Consider the following 20,199-nt stretch of genomic DNA (forward strand, 5'->3'; position numbering starts at 1 on the left):
GCGTTGAGGGCGCCATGGAGCTGCCGGTGTTGAGTCAAACTCAGTGTGTTTGCACAGCACAGTAACAGTGAGGCTGTAAAATATTACACCCAAAGCAAAGTGCAAGTGACACACACAAATACAATGGCACAACACGCACACGCACCGCGTTATCAGTTGCATCAGTGCAGTCACTCCCTCCGGCATCACAAACGGCGAAAACTGCACCGCAATCAGGCCCGCGCATTTAATTTCGTGCCTGCTCATCTATTGATTTTTAAAAGCATTAGTATGCTGCCACCGTCCGCAAACCCGGCCCCGCGCTCGGGGCGGTGGCGGCAACTCGATCACGGCGTGTGACGGGCCTCGGCGGCCGGGGCTGGTGTCAAGTGCTGAGTCATCGTAAAGCTGCTGATAAAGATGCAAGTTACTGTGTGTTGGGGTGTGTGTATGTGTGTGTGTGTGTGGGGGGGGGGGGTGTATACACGTCAGCCTTGACCATGAGGTGACACTCGGGTCAGATTAAGATGACAAATGTGAAGGAGTTGTCGCTGTGTGTGTGTGTGTGTTTCTGCACAGATGATGAACGAGCATTGGGATACATTTGCAGTCGCCAAAATAGATGGACACGTATGTAGGGTTCTATAGTTACTTCTGTCAATGCAGAGAGACGCTACGTCTTGAGTGCAGCGTTTGTGCTATGAATCGTTTTACTCCAAAATGTCTCAAAGTAGTCGGTAAAAACAACTCAAACAGGACATATTAGCGTTGTCACTTCTTAATGGATTCAAATGTGACAATCACTAAATTGTGTGTCATTTTTGCAATCAAGGCGTTAGTTACCATGGACACACTAGAAGCTGAACCCTTTCAAAATGATGTTGACAGCGTGGAATCACATTGTCATCGTCGATTCAAACATGGGAAAAACTGAACTCGGCATCTTACCAGGGGGATTGGTGCTACTTTTATTTTTCTTGGAAGTGTCAGGTTGTTGGTTGCCGTGGCAACAACATAAGCTAAGGGTGTAAAGTATGAAGTCACTCTGATCAACCAAAACAAACAGATTTTTAAGTAGAGAGCAGACTGTAGCTCAATGTAACAGAGCAAAAGTCATGTTTCTTCTTAACAAAAGTACTCAAGTAAAATTACTCTGACAAGTACAATTCATCCAAAAATGTTTCTTAAAGTGGAAGTCAACGCAAATATATTTTTTTCAAGAATATGTTCTATGCAAGCCCACTAGTTGAAACTGAGCCCTTTTGAGAGATTTGTTGACCGCATGGAATAGCATCTTGACAAATTCAAAAGCAGCAAACACCAAAGTGTGCATCTTGTCCGTGGAATCTGTATTATTATTGTTTTGATAAAAGCAACAAAAAAGAAGAACAATCTTGCTTGAACAATATCTGACTTGAAATGATGTCCTGGCTTTGCCAGATGATGAATGCATGAGCACCAATCATCTAGTCCGATTACTGTCAGCCACTATACTGCCCCCCCCCCTCGCCCCCCTTTTTCTGTTGATTGCTGTTTTTTTTACTGTTTTTGGGTCTTTCTTTATAGTCCAGAAACACACACAAAAATGTTAAGTCACATGTTGTTATTTTGCACCCCCCACGCCTTGTAATTCACTCAAAACTAATATTGCTCAAGTGTATCCGGTGAGTCGCGGTACACTGGGGAAGGTCTTGCGTATGCTCATGCACTTTTCCTGGTCCAGGAAGAGCGAGTTGGCCTTGATGGAGAGGTCATGCTCCAGTGTCACTTTGGTCCTCAGAAGAGACTGCAGGCTGCCCTCAGCCTCGAGCAGCCTCTCCTGTAGCTTGCGGATGGTGTCCTCGATCTCACGAACCTCCTCCACCAGCCTGGGCGCGTGAACGGGTGTTGAATTATGGCTTGATTGATTTAAAAAAAAGAAAAAAGAGAAAGAAAATCTGGCAGAATATTAAGTGCCCTGAATTACCTATGGTGTGGGTTGTCCCTGCAGAGCTCCACGTGGGGCCGGCGGGTGCGCTCCTCCAGCCTGGTCTGGGCCACCTTCAGTGGGCTCTCTTTGTCCCGCAGAGCCTTCTTCAAGGATTCTATGAGCATCTCCGTCTGGAAGATCTCCTGCAGGGTCTGCGTGATGCCGACATAATGAGATAAGCAGCTAACAACAAAGCGCTCCAGTGTGCCTGGCCGAAAAGGCACTTGGATGTGTTTGGCTGACGTTTGAGCTCTAATTGCCTAATTGTTGACAATGTGCTTAATGATATACCCCGTTTGGTTGCTTCCCTAATATAGATGCACGTGTTTGTCTTTACAATATTGTCTTGAAGAGTTAGAATGTTTCGGGGAAGGGTGGTGGGGCAGCAATTCTACAAAATGTTACTATAATTCTCAAACTAGTTCAGACTTCATCAGACAGTTTTTTCGCCCAAATTAGCTTGTATAACTCCAGCTCACCCTTGACCCTAATTAGGAAAAACATGATAGAGAATCCCTTAATGGATGATTTCAAAACGGATTTGAGTGTAGAAGCGGCACCCTCCTCAATGACGAATGACCCACAAAACAAGTGAGATCGTGATGATGTGGACCTTGGCGAGGTGCGCCTGTAGGCTGTTGCGGGCGTCGGCCGTCTGTGCCACGCGGCTGGTGAAGGACACGTTGACGTTGTTGAACTGGCTCCACATTTCGCTGGAAGTGACGCTGAGCAGCGTTTCGATTTCGTCGCGCAGTTTGCGTGAGGCGGCGCGCTGGCCCTGCGAGCGCAGCACGTTGTCGTCGGTGAACTTGGACCACGACTCCGGCAGTGAGACCCTGGGTGCAAATGACGGGACAAAAAAAAAAAAAAAAAAACGTTGAAAAACTTGAAAAACATTGGTTTTGATCGATCGCCACTCACGAGGGGTCGAGTCGTTCGATGCCGCGGAAGAAGCCGATGCCGTCTGACGTGTTCCTTAGGTGATGGCAGCGGTCGTCTATCCGCTGCGCCGTCACTTTGTCACTCAGGTCTCGTTCCAGCTCGTGCTGCGCCGCGCGGTTCAACCTGTTTAGTGCCTCACACCCAATAAACCGACAAATATCAAGGCATTGACCTGATTGCGCTTCCGTTGCACCCGCCACGATGAGACTCACGCCAGCTGGGTTTTGGCTTTCTCCAGATGTTGCCTCATCCTAGTCTGACAGGACTTGACTACCTCCACTTCCTGTATGAATCCATACTTTAGTCATTGCATTTTATCGTTTTATTTATTTCCATTTTTCACCTTGATCAGGTCCTTCTCGACGTCGTCATGGACCAGGTCGATGGCCATGCGCTTCTCGCGGTGGTACAGACATTCCTGGGACACCTGGCGAAAAGTTAACACACCTTGATGCTAACAGCTAACGTACTGCTTGGTTCTCAGTGATATGTCATTGTACACAGTAGGCAAAAAATATTCAGATCGTGTGGCTTTCTTTAAAGTGTGTTCAAAGACGGACAGAAAATAGACAAGCCTCAACAAGGGACTGGTAGTTTGTTTGAGGTAGACTTTGAAGTTATCACATCTTCATGCTAAAGGCAGTGCTAATACATCAGAATATTATGGACATAAGATATTAATGCTGTGAAGCTGAGAGACAATGTCATGTAATATTTACATTTATTCTGGATGCTTACGATTGTCTTAGGTCAGGTGGACACCTGTTGGCAAGTTAGCTGCTAATGGCTAACATCCTGTACAGTGCTAATACATCAATACTGTACACAGTATATAATATAATGAAATAATAATGTAGTAATGTCATAGGGTGGACTGACACTTTCTGACCATTACTCCCGTGGTAACTCATTACGGCTTGTTAGCAGAACAAGTTATGAGAGTCTCTTCTTGCTCTGCTAATGGCAAGTTTTAGGAGCCATACTTGCATTTTTTCCTCTGTTCTCTGGCAATGTTCCGTCCCTATTCCTCCACGAAGAGCGGGGGTTTACTGTGCATTCGGCATAAAATATTATCATAGTAGATGATTTTGTATTGTGACAATAACTGATGGACATCTTTGGATGCTTATTCTTTGGCAATTATGGCATATGGCACAACTTTGCTGTGCTGTCTCATCCTTGTTGTTTTGGAAGAGCAAACCAATGAATCTTAAATAACCTACATTCGAGATTTTTAGTTACCACGAGGCGTTATCAGATCTCCGACGTTAACGGTTGAGGACCCTCACCTGAAGGGGCCGTTCTGTCTCGGCCAAGGCCCTCTCCAGTCGCCGCTTGACCTCAGCCAGCGCTGCAGTCTCTCCTGCCACGTTGTCCACCTCGTGGCTCAGCTCCGAGCGCCAAAAGGCGATGTCGTTGAGGCGCTCGCCGATGTCCTTGCTGCTAATTTCTTGCGTGCGGCGCGTCAGCTGCTCCTTGTCCTGGATCAGGCGCATTGTGTCGCGCCGGAGCCGCTCTGCGCTGTTGCGAGACGCCTCCGACTGGCGGTAGTTGCCCAGGTTGGACTTGAACCACTCATCGGGTGTGTAACGGGTGCTCAGCGTACTCCGGTGAGATGGGTAGAACATGGTGTCTGTGGGGATGAGATCTGGGATGCCTCGTTGCAAAGTGGGGACGGTGCCTTCATTCCTGTAGTAGCTGCTGGTTCTCCACTGGTTGGCGCTGTGGCTGGCTGGCTGTGTATTTCTGTAGCTGGATGCCATGGTGGAGATGGCGGGCAGGAAGTGGCTGGTCTTGGGTCGAGCATATGGGGCTGTCAACTCCATGCCTAAGAATCTACTTCAAGACGTCTTCCTTTACCGTCCAAACTTCAAGCTTCCTTTTCTCTGTGCCACTCACCTGCAAATGAGCTCAAGTCCTCCACAAGGTGATGGCACATGCATAATACATTGATGTATTCTAAGTGTGCAAGTCATTCATTGGCCAGGCCAGCCAATGGCAGCGTCAAGCGGCCCGTCCAAGATTTCTGTTGACACAATGCTGGTTGCCGCGGGTTACCGTCGCCCTCCCCAGCGGACAGCGCTCATGCTGAGCAGGTGCTTTTCCTTTGTCAATAAAAGAAGCCGAAGAGCCTCAGAGTGTAAAATGACACAACATTGCACCTGAAAAGCTACAATACAATACAACACAATAGAACGCAGTTGATATGATACTGCACAGTACATATAAACAACGTGCAGTATGTGCTGCATGAATACAATGACTTGTGGAACTTAGTGTCAAGTGAATTTTTTTAGTTACAGTATATTGAATGGGGAAAAGTAAAGTGGAATTAAATCGTCACACAAAATCTAGGCTAGGCGCCGAGCCAAAATATTTTTGCGTTGTAGAATGCCAACCTCTTTTAAAAGAGTAATTTACAGTAAAAGTGACATTTGGTACATTTTATAGAGGAAATTCTTAGTTTGAATTGAAAAAAAATGCTGCAAGCTTGCGGGTGCTATTTTTTTATTTAGTTAGATCATTAATTTTATGAAATGCTTAAATTTAATCAACATGGCTACCACAAGTCAGGTTAGGTGCAAAACAATGTATTTATTTTTAGATTTTACATTATAGAGGATGAACATAATTTTTTGAATTATTATTTTTTTGTTAGTTCAGTTACGTTTCAGAGAGGAAATCTTTCCCAGCTTGTGGTAGCTAATTTAAGTGCTCATGAGCAGATTGTTGATTTGACGTACAAATTAGAAGGCTAATATTTGATTAAATAGTTTTTTTTAAGTTAAATTTGACTGAATAAATGCATTTAATTACACGGTAATCAAATTACTTCCACAAGTAAGACTAAGTGCACAGTTAATTGAGGAAATTCTGCGACTGCTTGTAATTTTATCATTTTGTAGTTTGAAGTTACGCTAAAAGCTACAGAGGAAATGCATACATTTGATTACAAAAAATAGCACAAGCTAGGCAAGGTGCATAGCCAGCATTTTGATTTTTGCGTTGTAGAAAAGAAAGTGTTTTGTAAAAAAAAAAAAAAAAAAATTCTATTTTTGCGTGAAATGAGACGACAAGCAATCTGAGCTGGCAAGCAAAGCTTGAAGAAAAAGAGCTGCCAGTTTGGATTACACTCACCTGTTGAATAATTGATGCAGCAGGAAAAGGACACTGAATCATAATCTGTGTTGAGTTACACATCAATGTTAGAAAAGAGGATCATTTCACCTATGTCTTCTCAAGAGCTTTTGTAACGCTAGAAAATTTGAAACCGTAAAGTACATTTTATAGGGTAAAAATGTCGGACTACTCAGATAGCAAAATATGTTAAATCAATGTTGGCTTTGAGTTAAGGAGGTTCATTTTTGGTAACGGTCGAAGATTGATGGTCAATCGTTGATTCAGCAACATTTTGTGATTGAAAGATGCAGTTGAATCTACATTGTAAAAATAAACTGAGATGATGGTTGAATCAATATTGTTTCTTTAACATTGATTAAATTAAAAAACAACTCAAATGTGCTTGTAGATTCTGGTTTGGATGATGGTTGAATCAACATTGATATTGTGTGATTTATGGTTGGAAAGCAAACACTAATTCATTTTATCAACCTTGTGCTTTCTGTATAATTTCTACTTTATGGCTCAACATAGATTTAATACTTAAACTAACAAGTTGATCAAAGCTTCTTTCATTCAAAACATTTTTGCGCTATGGTAGTGATTTTCTTCCTGTTCCCATTGACTCTTCCTTCTTCTTTCTGTCATTGGATGATTAAATCAGAGAAAAGACATTAAAATGTAACTTGGCATTATAACATTTTGCGCATATAATTTGTGTCTAATACTATGAGGTCTCTTACTGCGTGTGCATAATTTTTGGAATTCCTGTTGTGATACCAGCCCTAAAACTAAGAGGTTTATTCTATTTTACTTAATTGCCTTAAATGAACTACTCTGATTGCCTTTAGTTGTTGAGCTAACATTTCTCATACTGTATTGGTTTCCCAAAGATAAAAGCTCGAAGAAAAAACAGTGGGAAAGTGAAACACATGACACAAGTAACAAATGTCACAATGTTGAAAAATTGCTGTTTTTAAAAAAAATGTTTCTCTGTATAAAGCCTACTTACCAAATCACTTTTCGAAGTTTGTTTTGAGTGGAAGCACATCTATTTTCTTCTAGGTGGTGGCTAGGCATGACGTCAAAGAAATCGGAAGTCGACCATTTTGTTTTGAGGAAGACATTCTGAGATCGTTTTTGGGCCTTTGGTCAAGCCACCATTAGCGTAAACATGGTGGCTTGTATTTAGAATGGAATGAAAAGTCTCAGCATCGCTTAACATGGCAAGGTTAAAGAAGTCCGCCCCCCAACAAACACACATACACATACTCCTGTCCCACCCTGACCTCACTGGCTATAAATATAACTCTCTCCAAAGAAAGTAGGAATGAGCCAGCCCGCCATGAAATTCCTCCTGTGAGTGGAAAAGAAGTCGCAGAACGTAAGAAAAGTGTTAGAGCTGTGTATATTCTGCAGCCAATGCAGAATGCGGCAAATGTAAGCATGCTGCTTGGTTCCTGTTAGATGTGTAGTGGGACGGGGGTGGTGATTTTCTGAAATGGCATCCAAAAAACAAAATGTTTGGAATAGTTCTGTACCTTAGCATGGCAGCTAGAAACACGGCCAAAGAAACATTCCGTTTTTCCAAGATTGTTGCAAAGTAAATGGGCAGAGATTTGCTACCTAATCTTTTCCCACTATGAAACCAGCTAGTTACAATTGCAACTAGGTTATTTCTTGGCACCCAAATAAAAATGGACCAAATTATCTGCGAGAGAACTTAAGTTTACTTTGTAGCCCCTAAAACGTGACAAGTGAGAAAAGATTCGCTGGTGAATTAGCACTACCAAGTTGTGGTATTAGTGGAGCTTGCAGAGCATGAATGCTGGCACACTGGCACACCAAGTGATTGAATAAATAAATAAATGTCACAGAGTCATATGTTAGAGTCTGGACAGTGCCCCCCTCCCCCTTCAGTCCCCCCCCCCCACCCTCCTCCCCGCCACCCTGCATGGTTGCGGCCTCTCCTCCGCTCTGCTGCGCTCAACACAGTGCCTCCGATGGAATGTGATGACCACGGAGCGGACAAAGCCCACCATTCATGGCCCCCCGGCCCACTCTGGACGCCCGCAACTGGAAGCCTGGATTTCATAGCTGGGAGGGGGCCATGGGGGTCAGGGGAGGCTTGAGTCCGCCCCAGTGTAACTCATTCTGTAGCATCAAATACATGGTTGAAATTGTTTCATGCGATTGGAAGGACTTTTAAACAACAGGGTTGTCTGTCTACTTCCTGTCAAGAGTATCCAGTGCGGAAACACAATAGAGTCTGTGCTGTTGCCGTGCGACCGGTTATAAACATGTTGGTGTCCGCTCCATTGCCATGCAACATCTACACTACTGTTGGGTTTCATTAACATGCAGTTGCTTATACAGTATACGCGGATACAACACAGTGCGGATGTTTCATAGGAAACATGGAAAACATACTCACAACTTTTCTATAATTGTTGTTATATATTTTGTTAATGTCACTTGAAATGGGAAAAAATTTGTTTTTTAAAGCGGAAGTCAACCCAAACATTTTTTTTTCAAGAATATGTTGTATGCAAGCCCACTAGTTGAAACGGGGCATTCTGATAAATGTTGCGTTTGTCGAATAAGTGTTAATCCACTCGTTTTTAGCCATCTCCCGGGGCGGCCATTTTGTCTTCTGTCGACTGAAAATGACATCACAACTGCTCACAACGACCAATCACGACTCAGATTCAGAAAATAGGTCAGCTGTGGTTGGTCGTTGTCAGCAGTTGTGATGTCATCTTCTGTTGACAGAAGACAAAATGGCCACCCCCAGAGATGGCTAAAAACGAGTGCATTTTGCTGCTTATCTTATATTCCACAAATGCAAAATTAATCAGAATGCCGCGTTTCAACTAGTGGGCCTGCTGGGAACATATTACTGAAAAAAACATGTTTAGGTTGACTTCTGCTTTAATTTTTCATGCCAAAGTATCACCCATCTGTTGACTATGTTTTGTTAAAATTTGGTAGACCCAAAGAGAAGTATGAAGAATGCAATGCGAAAACTCAAAAGCTTTGCAAACTTTCAAATTTGAATTGTCCAAAGAAGCACACCCAGTTAAAAATGGCCGAAGTGAGTTATTTGCACTTCGGTTTTAAAGCAAAGCATCAAATGTTGGCACCAAGATACGTTCTGCCCACGCACAATGGTGAAAACTCAAATGCATTGCAATTTATCGTTTTCCTTCGTCTCTCATAGATTTGGAAGTGAGTGGAAGAATGCTCAAAGAGGAAAACTGCGAAATGGTTGAAATCAACTCAATTTTTTTGCTTCAAAGTAAAATGGCCAACTCCCGCTTTGTTTGACGTCATGGGTTGAGTTCCTTAGACTTTTTTGGGCGTGCTCTCATGCTCTGTGTGACTATCTAATTTTTTATGAAATATGAAAACAGGAAAAGAGTTTGGGGCAATGTTAAACCTACAAAATAGAGGATTCGATCCTGAGCCAAGTGCCGTATCGCAAGTCCAGCTGTGCAGCCTTTGCCGTGCATGCACCGACAGAAACCTCTTTGTGCAGAAAGGACATTGGCCTTGAGCAACTATAAAAGGTGCTCTGAGGCGACGGCGGCAGCCAGTGGAACGCTCCAGCAGGTGATTGAAAGCGAGTGAGGAACAAAAAAGTGACGAGAAAGATTTAGGACGGAGGAGATTTTCATCCGAGCACTTCCAGTTGCCGCGCAACCGCTGGCGCTAACTCGACAAGCGCAAACTGCCGTAGGGGTCTCTATGAGAACGCCATCCCGCCGAGTTAAGTCAAACTCGACTGGTTGCTCTTCGTCACACTCCTCCTTGGGCAGGGGTGGCCACATCCAGCCCATGGCACACATAGGCCCGCTAATTATGTAATCCAGCTCTCCGATCATTTACACGATCCAGAGTCCTGTACGTTGGTTGCATTAATTTAGCTGTTAAAATTGGTTCAAATGTTTTTTTAAGAAAAAAACTTGAACCATGTTAAGTTTAAATAAATAAATGTTAACATTCTTCTCTGTTTGACTTCTTCTGAATAATTTACAGTGTCCCATCACTGGTGAACTCTATTTACAACAGAACCGTGGTCTATTCATGTTGCCCTTGAGGCTAACTAGTACCCGCTGGCACCATTTTTTTTTTTTTTAGACATTACATTAACAGAGCAAAAGGCTATCAGTGTTTGCGGTGTCTCTCTTGTCATGTCCCTCCCACCTCATTCTCCGTGCATAACTGCTCACCCCTCCCATCTCTGCTCGTTGAGGAGGAGAAAAAAAGTGAACTGGTGGCAACTGACTTCAAAGAGGCGACTTGCTTACTCAACTTTTCAAGCAGCCAATCATATTAGCTGCTTAGAAGTCCCCTCAAAAAAAGAGATGGTTACCTTTTTTTTTAATCATGTTTCAGTGAAGACTGTAACACTAAAGTATGATGGAGCAGTTCACTAGCAGTCTTTCATGTAATGTTATACCATGGCAAAACACTATAGCTTTGTGAAAATGAATCTAGCTAGCCAGTATCTTCTGCAGTCTTAAATGAATCGTTTAAAAAAGATTTGTTGATATGTGTCGATCACGGAATGTCTGTCTGTAATCCAGCTCAGCGTCCAGGGGGATGATTTCTAAAAGAGTGCAACCTGAGCGCTGAGAGCTCCCGACACAAACAGCTGCTCTCGACGCATTCCCGCCCGCCTCGCGCTCAATCTGTGCGCGTGCTCCGCCAAAGGCCAAAGAGCGCGCTGGAAGGTGTCGGATGCGTCGCCAGGCACGCGAGACACGCCCCGATGCCATTTGGCGGCTTCTGATCGCACACCCAAATAGACACGTTTGAGTGCCAACATCATCCGTGTCGGCTAAATTCCTTCATCCCGAACAAAAGCGAGAGGGCCGGGAGATTCAGATGCGCCGCTTCTGCATGAGGCGGAGGAGAGGCATTTAAAACCAAGGCCTTTTTGTTTCTCCAGGCATTTTCCAACCCCTGCGCCCGAACCTCCCCCACCGAGAGCATGCCGGCCTCCCCGCACAAGTGCTCAAATTGTCCTCCTGCTTCCCAAATTTGGGACCCGAGTAGAACGAGGTCTTTGTCAAAGTGTGACCCGGCCGTGTCCGTGGTCTTGTTTGTCGGATGAAGGGTGCTCTTGATCAGTACATTGGATCACCCCACCCCTAGCCCATCTATTCTGCCTCACAATTTTGAGGTGTCTGACTCCGTGGAGTTTGCATGTTCTCAGGACTCTGAATTGTCCATAGTTGTCAGTGTGAATGCTAATGGTTATGTGCCTTGAGATTTAAGATGGCGAGCAGTCCACCAGTCACCAGCAACCCTAGTGAGGCACGATTGAAAAATGAAGGGTTGTATTCAGTCTGCCATGCGTTCATTGTGTCAGGTGCATGAGCCACGTGAGAGGTCCGCGTGTACGCGATTGTGAGTGCGAGACGGCCCACAGCAGCTGGGAATGCCTTGTTGACCTCAAAGCAACTCTGCCAAGGTCAGCAAGGAAATCTAAAACTCGAAAATGGCGCGGCCGCCGCCAAACCGACAGAAATCCACGCCGAGACCCGAGCGTGACGTCGTCAACTTCCGGGAAAGCCCTGCAGCTAAATGTCAGGAAATGTGACATATGCCAGTTGCCGTCACTCTGGGAAAAAGCTTGTCTGTCGTTTGCCCAGCTGCGCTCGTTTCAGAGGGCGACCACCCAAAGACCCACCGTCACGTGGGCGATCCTAGCCCGACTTGGAAGCATTTTGCCTCTCAAGCGCCAAAACCACCGACCACAGACGTGTCCCGGTGGACCCGCAAGAGCGTGTCAACCCAACAGCCAAAACATTAGGTACGCTAGCAAGAGCAACCAAGAGCAGACCTCAGAACAACACTCGGCAAATCCGAATTTGCTTCATGGAGAAACGATGGTGTTGAAAAAGAACTGTGGCTTTGCACCTTCGTCCAGATCTGCAGTACAATTGGCCTAAGCCTCACTTTGCCACTAAATTATAAGTGAATACTGTAAAAAAAATTGGAAAAAATAAAAACGTGATTAATAGAAATATAGTAAAGTACAAAGAATGAAAAAATCATACATTATAAAATTATATATACAAATTATACAATATCTATACAGTATGAAAATTATGATTGATTAAAAACCTAGCACCACAATGACAACAATAATAAACATAGCACAGTGGCAACATACTGTACGCTCTCCACTTTGGTGTCACCAAGAGGGGAAAGACTTGTAATTACCAGCCATTTTATAGCTAATACGTCATGTCAGACACGTTTTTTATGACCTCATTTATTCCGCCGCTTCAGGCGAGTCGCCGCCATGTTTGTACTTATTGTCCTGCCGGTGCCACAAGCCGGCCTCTGTGTGATCGTCCGCCTCGCGTTCTCCCGCCCGCGGCTCGGAGGCGGCGGCAGAATGGATCGCTTGAGTGACGTCAGCACTGCAGACAGGTCGCCGGTCGGGAGGGGCTGCCGAGAGGGCGTTGGTAGAAAATCCGCCAAGGATGGGCGAGGAAGTCATAGAAGGACTGAAAGAAATCAGAGCACGGTGACGCCCCCTGTCGGTTCACAGGTGGAACTTGTTCCGATGCGTTTGCTGCTGTGCGACAAAGGCCGACACTGTCCGGTCACGTGACGGCGCTGTAAACGTTTTCAAGCAGGCACCATTATCTTTTTACGATGCCTGCAGTTCAGACAAAGTCACCGGTGGGAAGGCTTCTTATGAGAATATCGATTGCCTTCTGTCCAAGGAGTTTTGGAAACACAGAATTTATGACGCCGACGCCTTTCGTATTGAGTTACGAGGTTGACGCGCTTCCGTCGATGTTGCTCGCTTGCCACTTCGTCCTCGAGATTTTACCTTAGCAAACGTTGCTTTGGGAATTCAACTTACCGTAGCAATCAAGGTTTAAGGTTGTAAAGTACGATTTCAAGTCTTGGTTCGAATTGTGAATGCAGGGTTTAAGCCTGGTTTAGGATTTAAAGAAGCCAGTGTAAGGGTTTCAAATAAGGGTGATGGTGTCTAATTAGATATTAAAGAAAATTGTAGGTTAACAGATTAATATTTTAAGACTGTATTAAAGACGAAATCAACCCAAGCATGTTTTTTTTCAAGAATATGTTCTATGCAAGCCCACTAGTTGAAACAAGGCATTCTGATTAATATTGTGTTTGCGGAATACAAATTTAGCAGCAAAATCCACCCGTTTTTGGCCATCTCAGGGGGCGGCCATGTTGTCATTTCTGTCGACTGAAAATGACATCACAACTACTCAGGACTCAGGTAATGACCAATCACGGCTCAGCTTCGGAAAACAGGTCAGCCGTGATTGGTCGTTTTCAGTCCATAGAAATGACCAAATGGACGCCCCCAGAGATGGCTAAAAACGAGTGGATTAACTCTTATTCCACAAACGCAATATTTATCAGAATGCCTTGTTTCAACTAGTGCGCTTGCATAGAACATATTCTTGAAAAAAAATATGTTTGGATTGACTTCCACTTTAAGGGTTTCAATGTAGGGTCACCGTGTTTAATTAAGGTTTTAAATTAAGGACTAGCGCATCCTCTGGGCTCAAAAGTAAGTTTTAAAGCTAGAGTTAGGGTTTCAAATTGATATTTTAAATAAACTCACCACCTCCCAATTTCGGGTGAGAGCAAGGAGCATTATTTGCCAAAATGTCTTTTACTGAAATACACGAGTGCAGTCAGTGAATGAGGCGATCGATCATTGCCAATAGCCTCTTAAAATATCCACACTTTCTCCTTTATTATCGCTCATTTGCACATCTTGTGCCAATCCACTTTTTCCTTGACAATCACCAGAGTTGGACAGTCCGTCCCTGGGCCGGACCGGTCAGACCCTCCGGCCCGGTGATAATTTTTATGGATAAGGGTGGAGGGTCGCAGCCAGACCGGCAAAAAAGGGTCAAGTGCCCATCTCTGACAATCACACCATGATTTTGTGGTTCAATAAAAAATAATACAGTACAGTAAACTCTCGCAGTGAAGACTCGCAACTGTAAATTTTTTCACGATGGTCCACTCGGTGTGCAGTAGACCTAATTGTTTCAGGTTGAGTACACAGTACTACTCTTAAGTGTCTGTGACACTTCTTGGGTCACAACAACGGCCACACTCAGCCTGGTCTTTTTGGTCCGCCGTTCAAAATTCAAAGTTTTGTCCCTCGTTGAGAGAATTGTGTGAAATTGATGTTAGCATTAGCATTAGCAAAGGAATGCCCTTGCTCTTTTCACTTGCTCACTTGTGCCAACACCCGGAGCATCCAAAGCACGTCGGGTCGGATGGGCTTGCACTTTATAAATACCCCCCAAGCTCCCTTTAAACATGTCTGAAATTCAGTGTGTGTGTGCGCGCGTCTGTGCGTACGTGCATGCATGCCTGTGTTTTTTTTTAAACCACTATTACATTCCAGCTGTGATAATATGAGCACAACTCACCACGACCATATACAAATGTCTGATCCATGAATCTGTGCAGGTTTCATTTATTTTTTTACTTTTTTTTTTTTTGCCTTCTCAACAGGAATGAGGTTTTCGTTCCAGTAGTCTCAGGGTTCAACCATAACTTTACAATTTAAACCCCAACGTTTCACTCTATTAAATCTGAGTCCTACGAACCCTTCTAACCGTAACTCTAAAATTTATCACCAACATTCCTTAAAGTGGAAGTCAACGCAAACATTTTTTTTTCAAGAATATGTTCGATGCAAGCCCACTAATTGAAACAGGGCATTCTGATAAATTTTGCGTTTGTGGAATAAGGGTTAATCCACTCGTTTTTAGCCATCTCTGGGGGAAGCCATTATGTCTTCTGTCGACTGAAAATGACATCACAAGTGATCACAGCGACCAATGACGGCTCAGAATCAGAAAACAGGTCAGCAGTGATTGGTCGTTGTGAGCAGTTGTGATGTCATTTTCAGTCAACAGAAGACAAAATGGCCGCCCCCAGAGATGGCTAAAATGAGTGCATTTTGCTGCATAATTTATAATCCACAAATGCAAAATTAATCAGAATGCTGTGTTTCAACTAGTGGGCCTGCTGGGAACATATCCTTGAAAAAAAATATGTTTGGGTTGATTTCCACTTTAAGGATTCCAAGCCTAACCCTACAAACCCTTAATGCTTATCCCTAACCCCATCCCCCAATTTTCGCAAACGTAATCCCTACCCTCACCTAACAAACCCCACACCAACAAACACCCTACTTTCCCTCGACACTAAGCCCCAAAATCTAACCCTACAATTCCCTAAGGCCCACTGCCCACCAAGCGACACAACTGAGATTGACCTTCCGCACGTGCACAGGGTTCTGTGACATCAGTGCAGCCGTTGGCCCTCATGATGCAATAATTGGAAGGTTGAAAGCTTTAAGTGACCGGATCACTAAAATTCCAGTGAGTGGCAACGGTTGAGTTACGTTGGGCAAAAAGGGAAATTGCGTAGTTGTTCGGTGTCTTTTTGGATCACTGGTGAATTCCTACCGGTAGGCGGTGTATGAAGTGACCGTGTTGTGACTGTTTCCACCCAGCGTGAGGTCACGGCGTTCTGACACGGCACATCCCGTCAGGCGGCACTTCCTTGCTGTCAGCAGACAAGGACCCTCTTCCTTCCTCCGAGAGGCCAATGAATGAACACGTTCAGGTGGGGTTGGATATCATCACGAGGACAGGCGTGTCAAAGTAGTCCATTCTTGATGTTTTCCTCCATTTTCAGTCTCATACCAACTTTTTTTTTTTTTTTTTAGACAATCGACCGTAATTATAAGCCTTTTTTTTTCTTTTTAGAAAAACGACAAACTACATAGACTAATATAACACAATATAGACATTTTTTTTAATTAACGCAATACATATTAAAGATCATAACATTACAAGTACAGTACATAAAGGCTTTCTTATGATCTACAAAGAGATATGATGTATAAGACATTTAAATTGTAGGAATGGAAGGAAGGGGAAGGTCTTGTGGTGAACAGATTGAGACTGCTGTGAAGCTCACGCTAAATCAATTGTGCACATAATTGCATAAAAGGGATCGAGCGGGCGGGGTCTCACTCTTGGATGGATGTAGCCTGTCTTGACGTTGGGATGATGCCACCAGTTGGCCTTTCTGGTGATTGCAGCAAAGGCAGAAGGATTGGAATTTTTTTACAGCTAAAATACGATGTCTTACATCGTAAAGCCATATTGTAAAGTCATATTGATCAACATTGAACATTTTTAAAACTATTATACTTTAGGCATTTAAAAAAAATACAGGTAATGGATGATGCATACTAGTAGAAGTTGGTTTCACGAACAAAACATTATGCCAAAAGCACCAGACATAAGACAGTTTTTATTTATTTATTTTTTTTTAATCCGTAGGAAAGAAAACGTAAAGTAGTTGAAAAAAAAAATATGAATAGTAAATCTCTTTTCAGAAAAATTAGGGGGTGGCGGTAAATGAACACACCTAATGGCTTTGTATTTGGGAATTGAACTGGGTCCGTGTCTCTTTTGGTCATTGGATATTATGTTTGGAAGCAGATAAGAAAAATGGAAAAACGACTTGTTTGATTTTCATTTCAAAAATACAAACACCAAAATTGAAAGCCATCTTAATTTTCTATTTTGTTGTCTGGAACGCGTAAGGAAATGTCTGAAAAAAAATATTTAAAAAAAGAATGTAATTCTAAAACGAAAATAGAATACAGCACGTGTCACAAATTGAAATACGGCTCGCATATCTGTTTTAAATTCCTGGAAGTTGTCGCTAAACTAATTTCTCCTAAAGACCAGGAGATGGCGACAGCGTAGCGCCTGAAGACGATATCGTCAACTGTATTGTAACCTGGAAAAAATTGTTGGTATCCTGTTAAAGTAATAATACTGATGATAATAATAATAATAATGAAGTAATAAAAACAAATAAAACATAATGAAAACGAACTAGTGAAAATCAGAAACGGCTCTTGAATTATGGTTGAGCAGCTTTATTTTTAAAATGGTAATCATAAACTCATGAAACAGGCCTGGACAATAATAGTGGTACTGCGAGAAAAGGTTGAAAATAATTTTACCGTATGGACACAATTGGTCGTTGAATTAGCATCACCGATGTCTCCTGAAGTCAGTTGGCCAACATTTTGGGGCATACATACATACTTCTCTACAACCATGGGGAAAGACCAACATTCTCACCTGGATGATGAAGCATCCAACAGTGCCCCCCAACCACTGCACTTGTATATGTTTTTTTACTTAAGTAAGTTTCCCAACTTCTGTATGTGTTCTTTCCAGAGAATCCGGAAGTCCAAGAAAGCTGTTGGATGACATAAAGGAGCACGTGCTCTGCAACCCCAGAGGGCTGCTGCAGCTGTGTACTTGAATGTTCAAATATTTTGTATTTAGAATAATAAAGGTGTACTTCTGGAGCCTGTTGTTTTTATTTTATGTTGTTCCAACCTCGCCTTCAAGAGGAAGTCAACCGAAAAACTGATTTACATTCTCACACATATCCATACAGTCAAATCATTATCTTACAAATACAATACACATACCTATGCAGTATATAATTTTATCACACTAATGCTAACACAGGGACACACCTTTGCTTTTTATTTGTTCTTTTCCTGTTTGCTTTTCTCAATGACCTTAAGTAAACAAGAGAAGGGCTTCAACAAATATTTTCTGGAGCGGCCCTATGAACCCAAGTGTCGTGGCATGATTCACACATTGCGGAACTGAAGTGGTTTGTTCAGACCAACCAATCAGCGGACGGACAATGCTGACATCACAAAGGACCATCGCAGTTGGCTTTTAAACAGTCCCTCTTCTAATATAATTGACACAATTGATTTTGAAACTCAAATCGGAAAACAACAAACTATTTTAGCTGGTTTGAAAAAATAAAGCGAGACCAATTTTGCATAAAAATACAACCATGAAATTGGATTCTGTATTGCACATTGATGGCTGTTGTGAGGTGTGTGGTGTGAGGAAGTCGGTGGAGCATGTGTTGCTACATTGTCCTCTATATGCGCGGAAAGGGAGGTGGTGGCTGGTGCGTTCGGCTGGAGGGATGTTGGGGGTTTGACTTTGAGAGGGATGTTCGGCATGGGTATTTCATTGATGAAGAGGGAAAGGGTGGTTTTGCAGTTTTTAAAAAGTACTGGGTTGTACAATAGAATTTGTTGGGGACTAATGTTGGTTTTATGTATGTGTGGGACACCTGACCAGTGGAGGGCAGCAATGCACTTACTGTGCCTAGTCTGCCGGAAAGTAAGAAGAGGAAGAAGAAGATGGATTTTGTATTGTTATTGTTGACAATTGTGTGCTCCGACGTGCGAAAAATAGTATATCCCACAATCCCAATGCAGCTCGTGTGTGTAAATATTTTGATAGTTTACGCGACTGCGTAGGTGAATTTTAACCATTAGTAGGGATGGAGAAGTAAACTTAGACTTTAGACAGGCAGGCGAGCGTGGGGAAATTGGGTGTGATTGGAGATTTGGATCCTTAGAAACGTCAACAGGAAGTCTGGATTACTGACCAGAGGTATGATATCGATCTTGTCAAATATGAATGTCTATCTAGCTATCTTCAGAATGCTAAACGACTGCGTTGTGCGTGCCTTGTAACCATGGCAACAGCTATCCGTGAATAAGAGGTGGACAGTTTTTTTTCATCGATCGCTTTTCTTTTGGGTGGGCGTCAAAACCCTCGTTTGTCATTTTCAGAAGGCTAACGAAAGCTTTTCGTCGCTAACAGAAGCAGATTCTCTCAAACAGAAGCAGAAGCAGGTGTTTGAGACTAACTTTTGGTCATTGAATATTGGTTTTGGAAGCAGATACTAAAAATGTAAAAACGTCAGAATTCGTTTTTCAAAACGAAACGGGAAGGTAAACTTGTTTTCTCAATATCAAAAGGATCGCAGCAATATTTGAGATTTTATGGACATTCACATTTTCTTCTCCATAGGTGCATGCGCACTCAAAGAGGAAAACACTTCATGTACATGAGATTTGTTTTGATATTTTAAGAGATTTCTGTGGGCATAAGTTGAGATGTGCACGTGAATTTTGATGGCGATTGGTCGTAGTTTCTTCTCGTTAATCTTTTTCACGCACACACTGGTAAATTTAGTTTGGTGATATATATATATATATATATATATATATATGAAAATATATATATATGTAAATATATATATATATATATATATATATATATATATATATATATATATATATATATATATATATATATATATATATATGTATATCATAGTATTAATGTTTATTTAATATTTATTTATTATCAAATTTAATTTGACCATGTTTCGTTGTGTGTTACAGGTGAAGGCTACAGACCTGTCGGACCAGTAGCGACCCACCAACTCCCCCCACCTAACGAGACGAGTCGCTTCTCAACCCCCCAACAGCGTTTCCTTTATCGACAAAGCATCTTGAAACTAAAACACGAACTACACATTTGCGACTGTTTGTGATTGAAGCAGACAAGACGCTTGTGTGTTTTATTCAAGCACTGTATTTACGATCACCAATAAAGAAAAGTAACAAACTACACTGCCTCTTTGTCATGTTCGACTTCAATTTCAAACCAAGTTGATTTTGCAAACCCTCTCCTGATGGAGGACATCATGAAGTTAGTGGTAGTAAACACTGTGGGGTGGGTGTTTATTTGTTTGTGTCATCACACAGTCCACGTGGAATGTTAGCGGTGTAAGTGACCACTTCACGAGGGATGCCAACCCTCTCCCCAATTACATTTCGTTTTTTCATGTAACTGAGGATAAGCGGCTCGGGTAGTGGCCGGATAGATGGATGTTTGTAAAACAGCTGACAGATTGTTGACCATAATCCAATAAATAGACAAAAAAAATCGCATTTTTCTCCGCCAAAATGGCCGAGTGGTATAAGAAGATTCTTGGTGTTCGGGAGACCCGAGTTCGAGCCTCACTCTTGGCTCCATTTACAAATTAAATGGAGGGCAAAGCAAGACTCGAACGCGGGTCTCCTAAAGTCCAAGCAGCAACTTTAACCATTCGACCATGCCAGATCTTCTGAAATCGTTCGGTTGGTTCAATATCAGTGTATTAATCTACACATTCGCTTGTCACTGCGTCATCATGTGCGATATGTACTTGTAAGAGTGTCGGAGACT

At 42.8% G+C, this 20,199-nt stretch overlaps 1 protein-coding gene and 1 long non-coding RNA gene across 4 annotated transcripts in view; one reads left to right on the forward strand and one right to left on the reverse strand.

The window, feature by feature from the left end:
- The window catches only part of LOC147129220 (uncharacterized), an 87,899-nt gene extending 70,465 nt beyond the window's left edge, over positions 1-17,434 (forward strand). The window contains exons 5-6 of one of the 3 annotated variants that reach the window (XR_015082669.1): positions 15,561-15,673; positions 17,314-17,408. This is a non-coding gene — a long non-coding RNA (uncharacterized LOC147129220). Of the gene's footprint in view, positions 1-15,560; positions 15,674-17,313 lie in introns of all 3 variants that reach the window. The other 2 variants (XR_015082667.1, XR_015082668.1) reach the window with 2 other exon arrangements.
- On the reverse strand, positions 1,520-4,928 carry tekt3 (tektin 3). Its single transcript, XM_086017103.1, has 7 exons — positions 4,180-4,928; positions 3,234-3,317; positions 3,103-3,173; positions 2,870-3,013; positions 2,562-2,784; positions 1,946-2,100; positions 1,520-1,847 (listed from the first exon to the last, which is right to left on the reverse strand). Exons 1-7 carry the CDS (start codon positions 4,714-4,716, stop codon positions 1,631-1,633), a joined length of 1,431 nt encoding a protein of 476 aa, XP_085873229.1. The 5' UTR covers positions 4,717-4,928; the 3' UTR covers positions 1,520-1,630.
- Positions 17,435-20,199: the final 2,765 nt, after the last annotated feature.

The sequence above is a fragment of the Filicampus tigris genome, chromosome 19 (genome assembly GCF_054856515.1).
Source record: "Filicampus tigris isolate MCC_2025a chromosome 19, RoL_Ftig_1.0, whole genome shotgun sequence".
Classification (NCBI taxonomy): Eukaryota; Metazoa; Chordata; class Actinopteri; order Syngnathiformes; family Syngnathidae; genus Filicampus; species Filicampus tigris.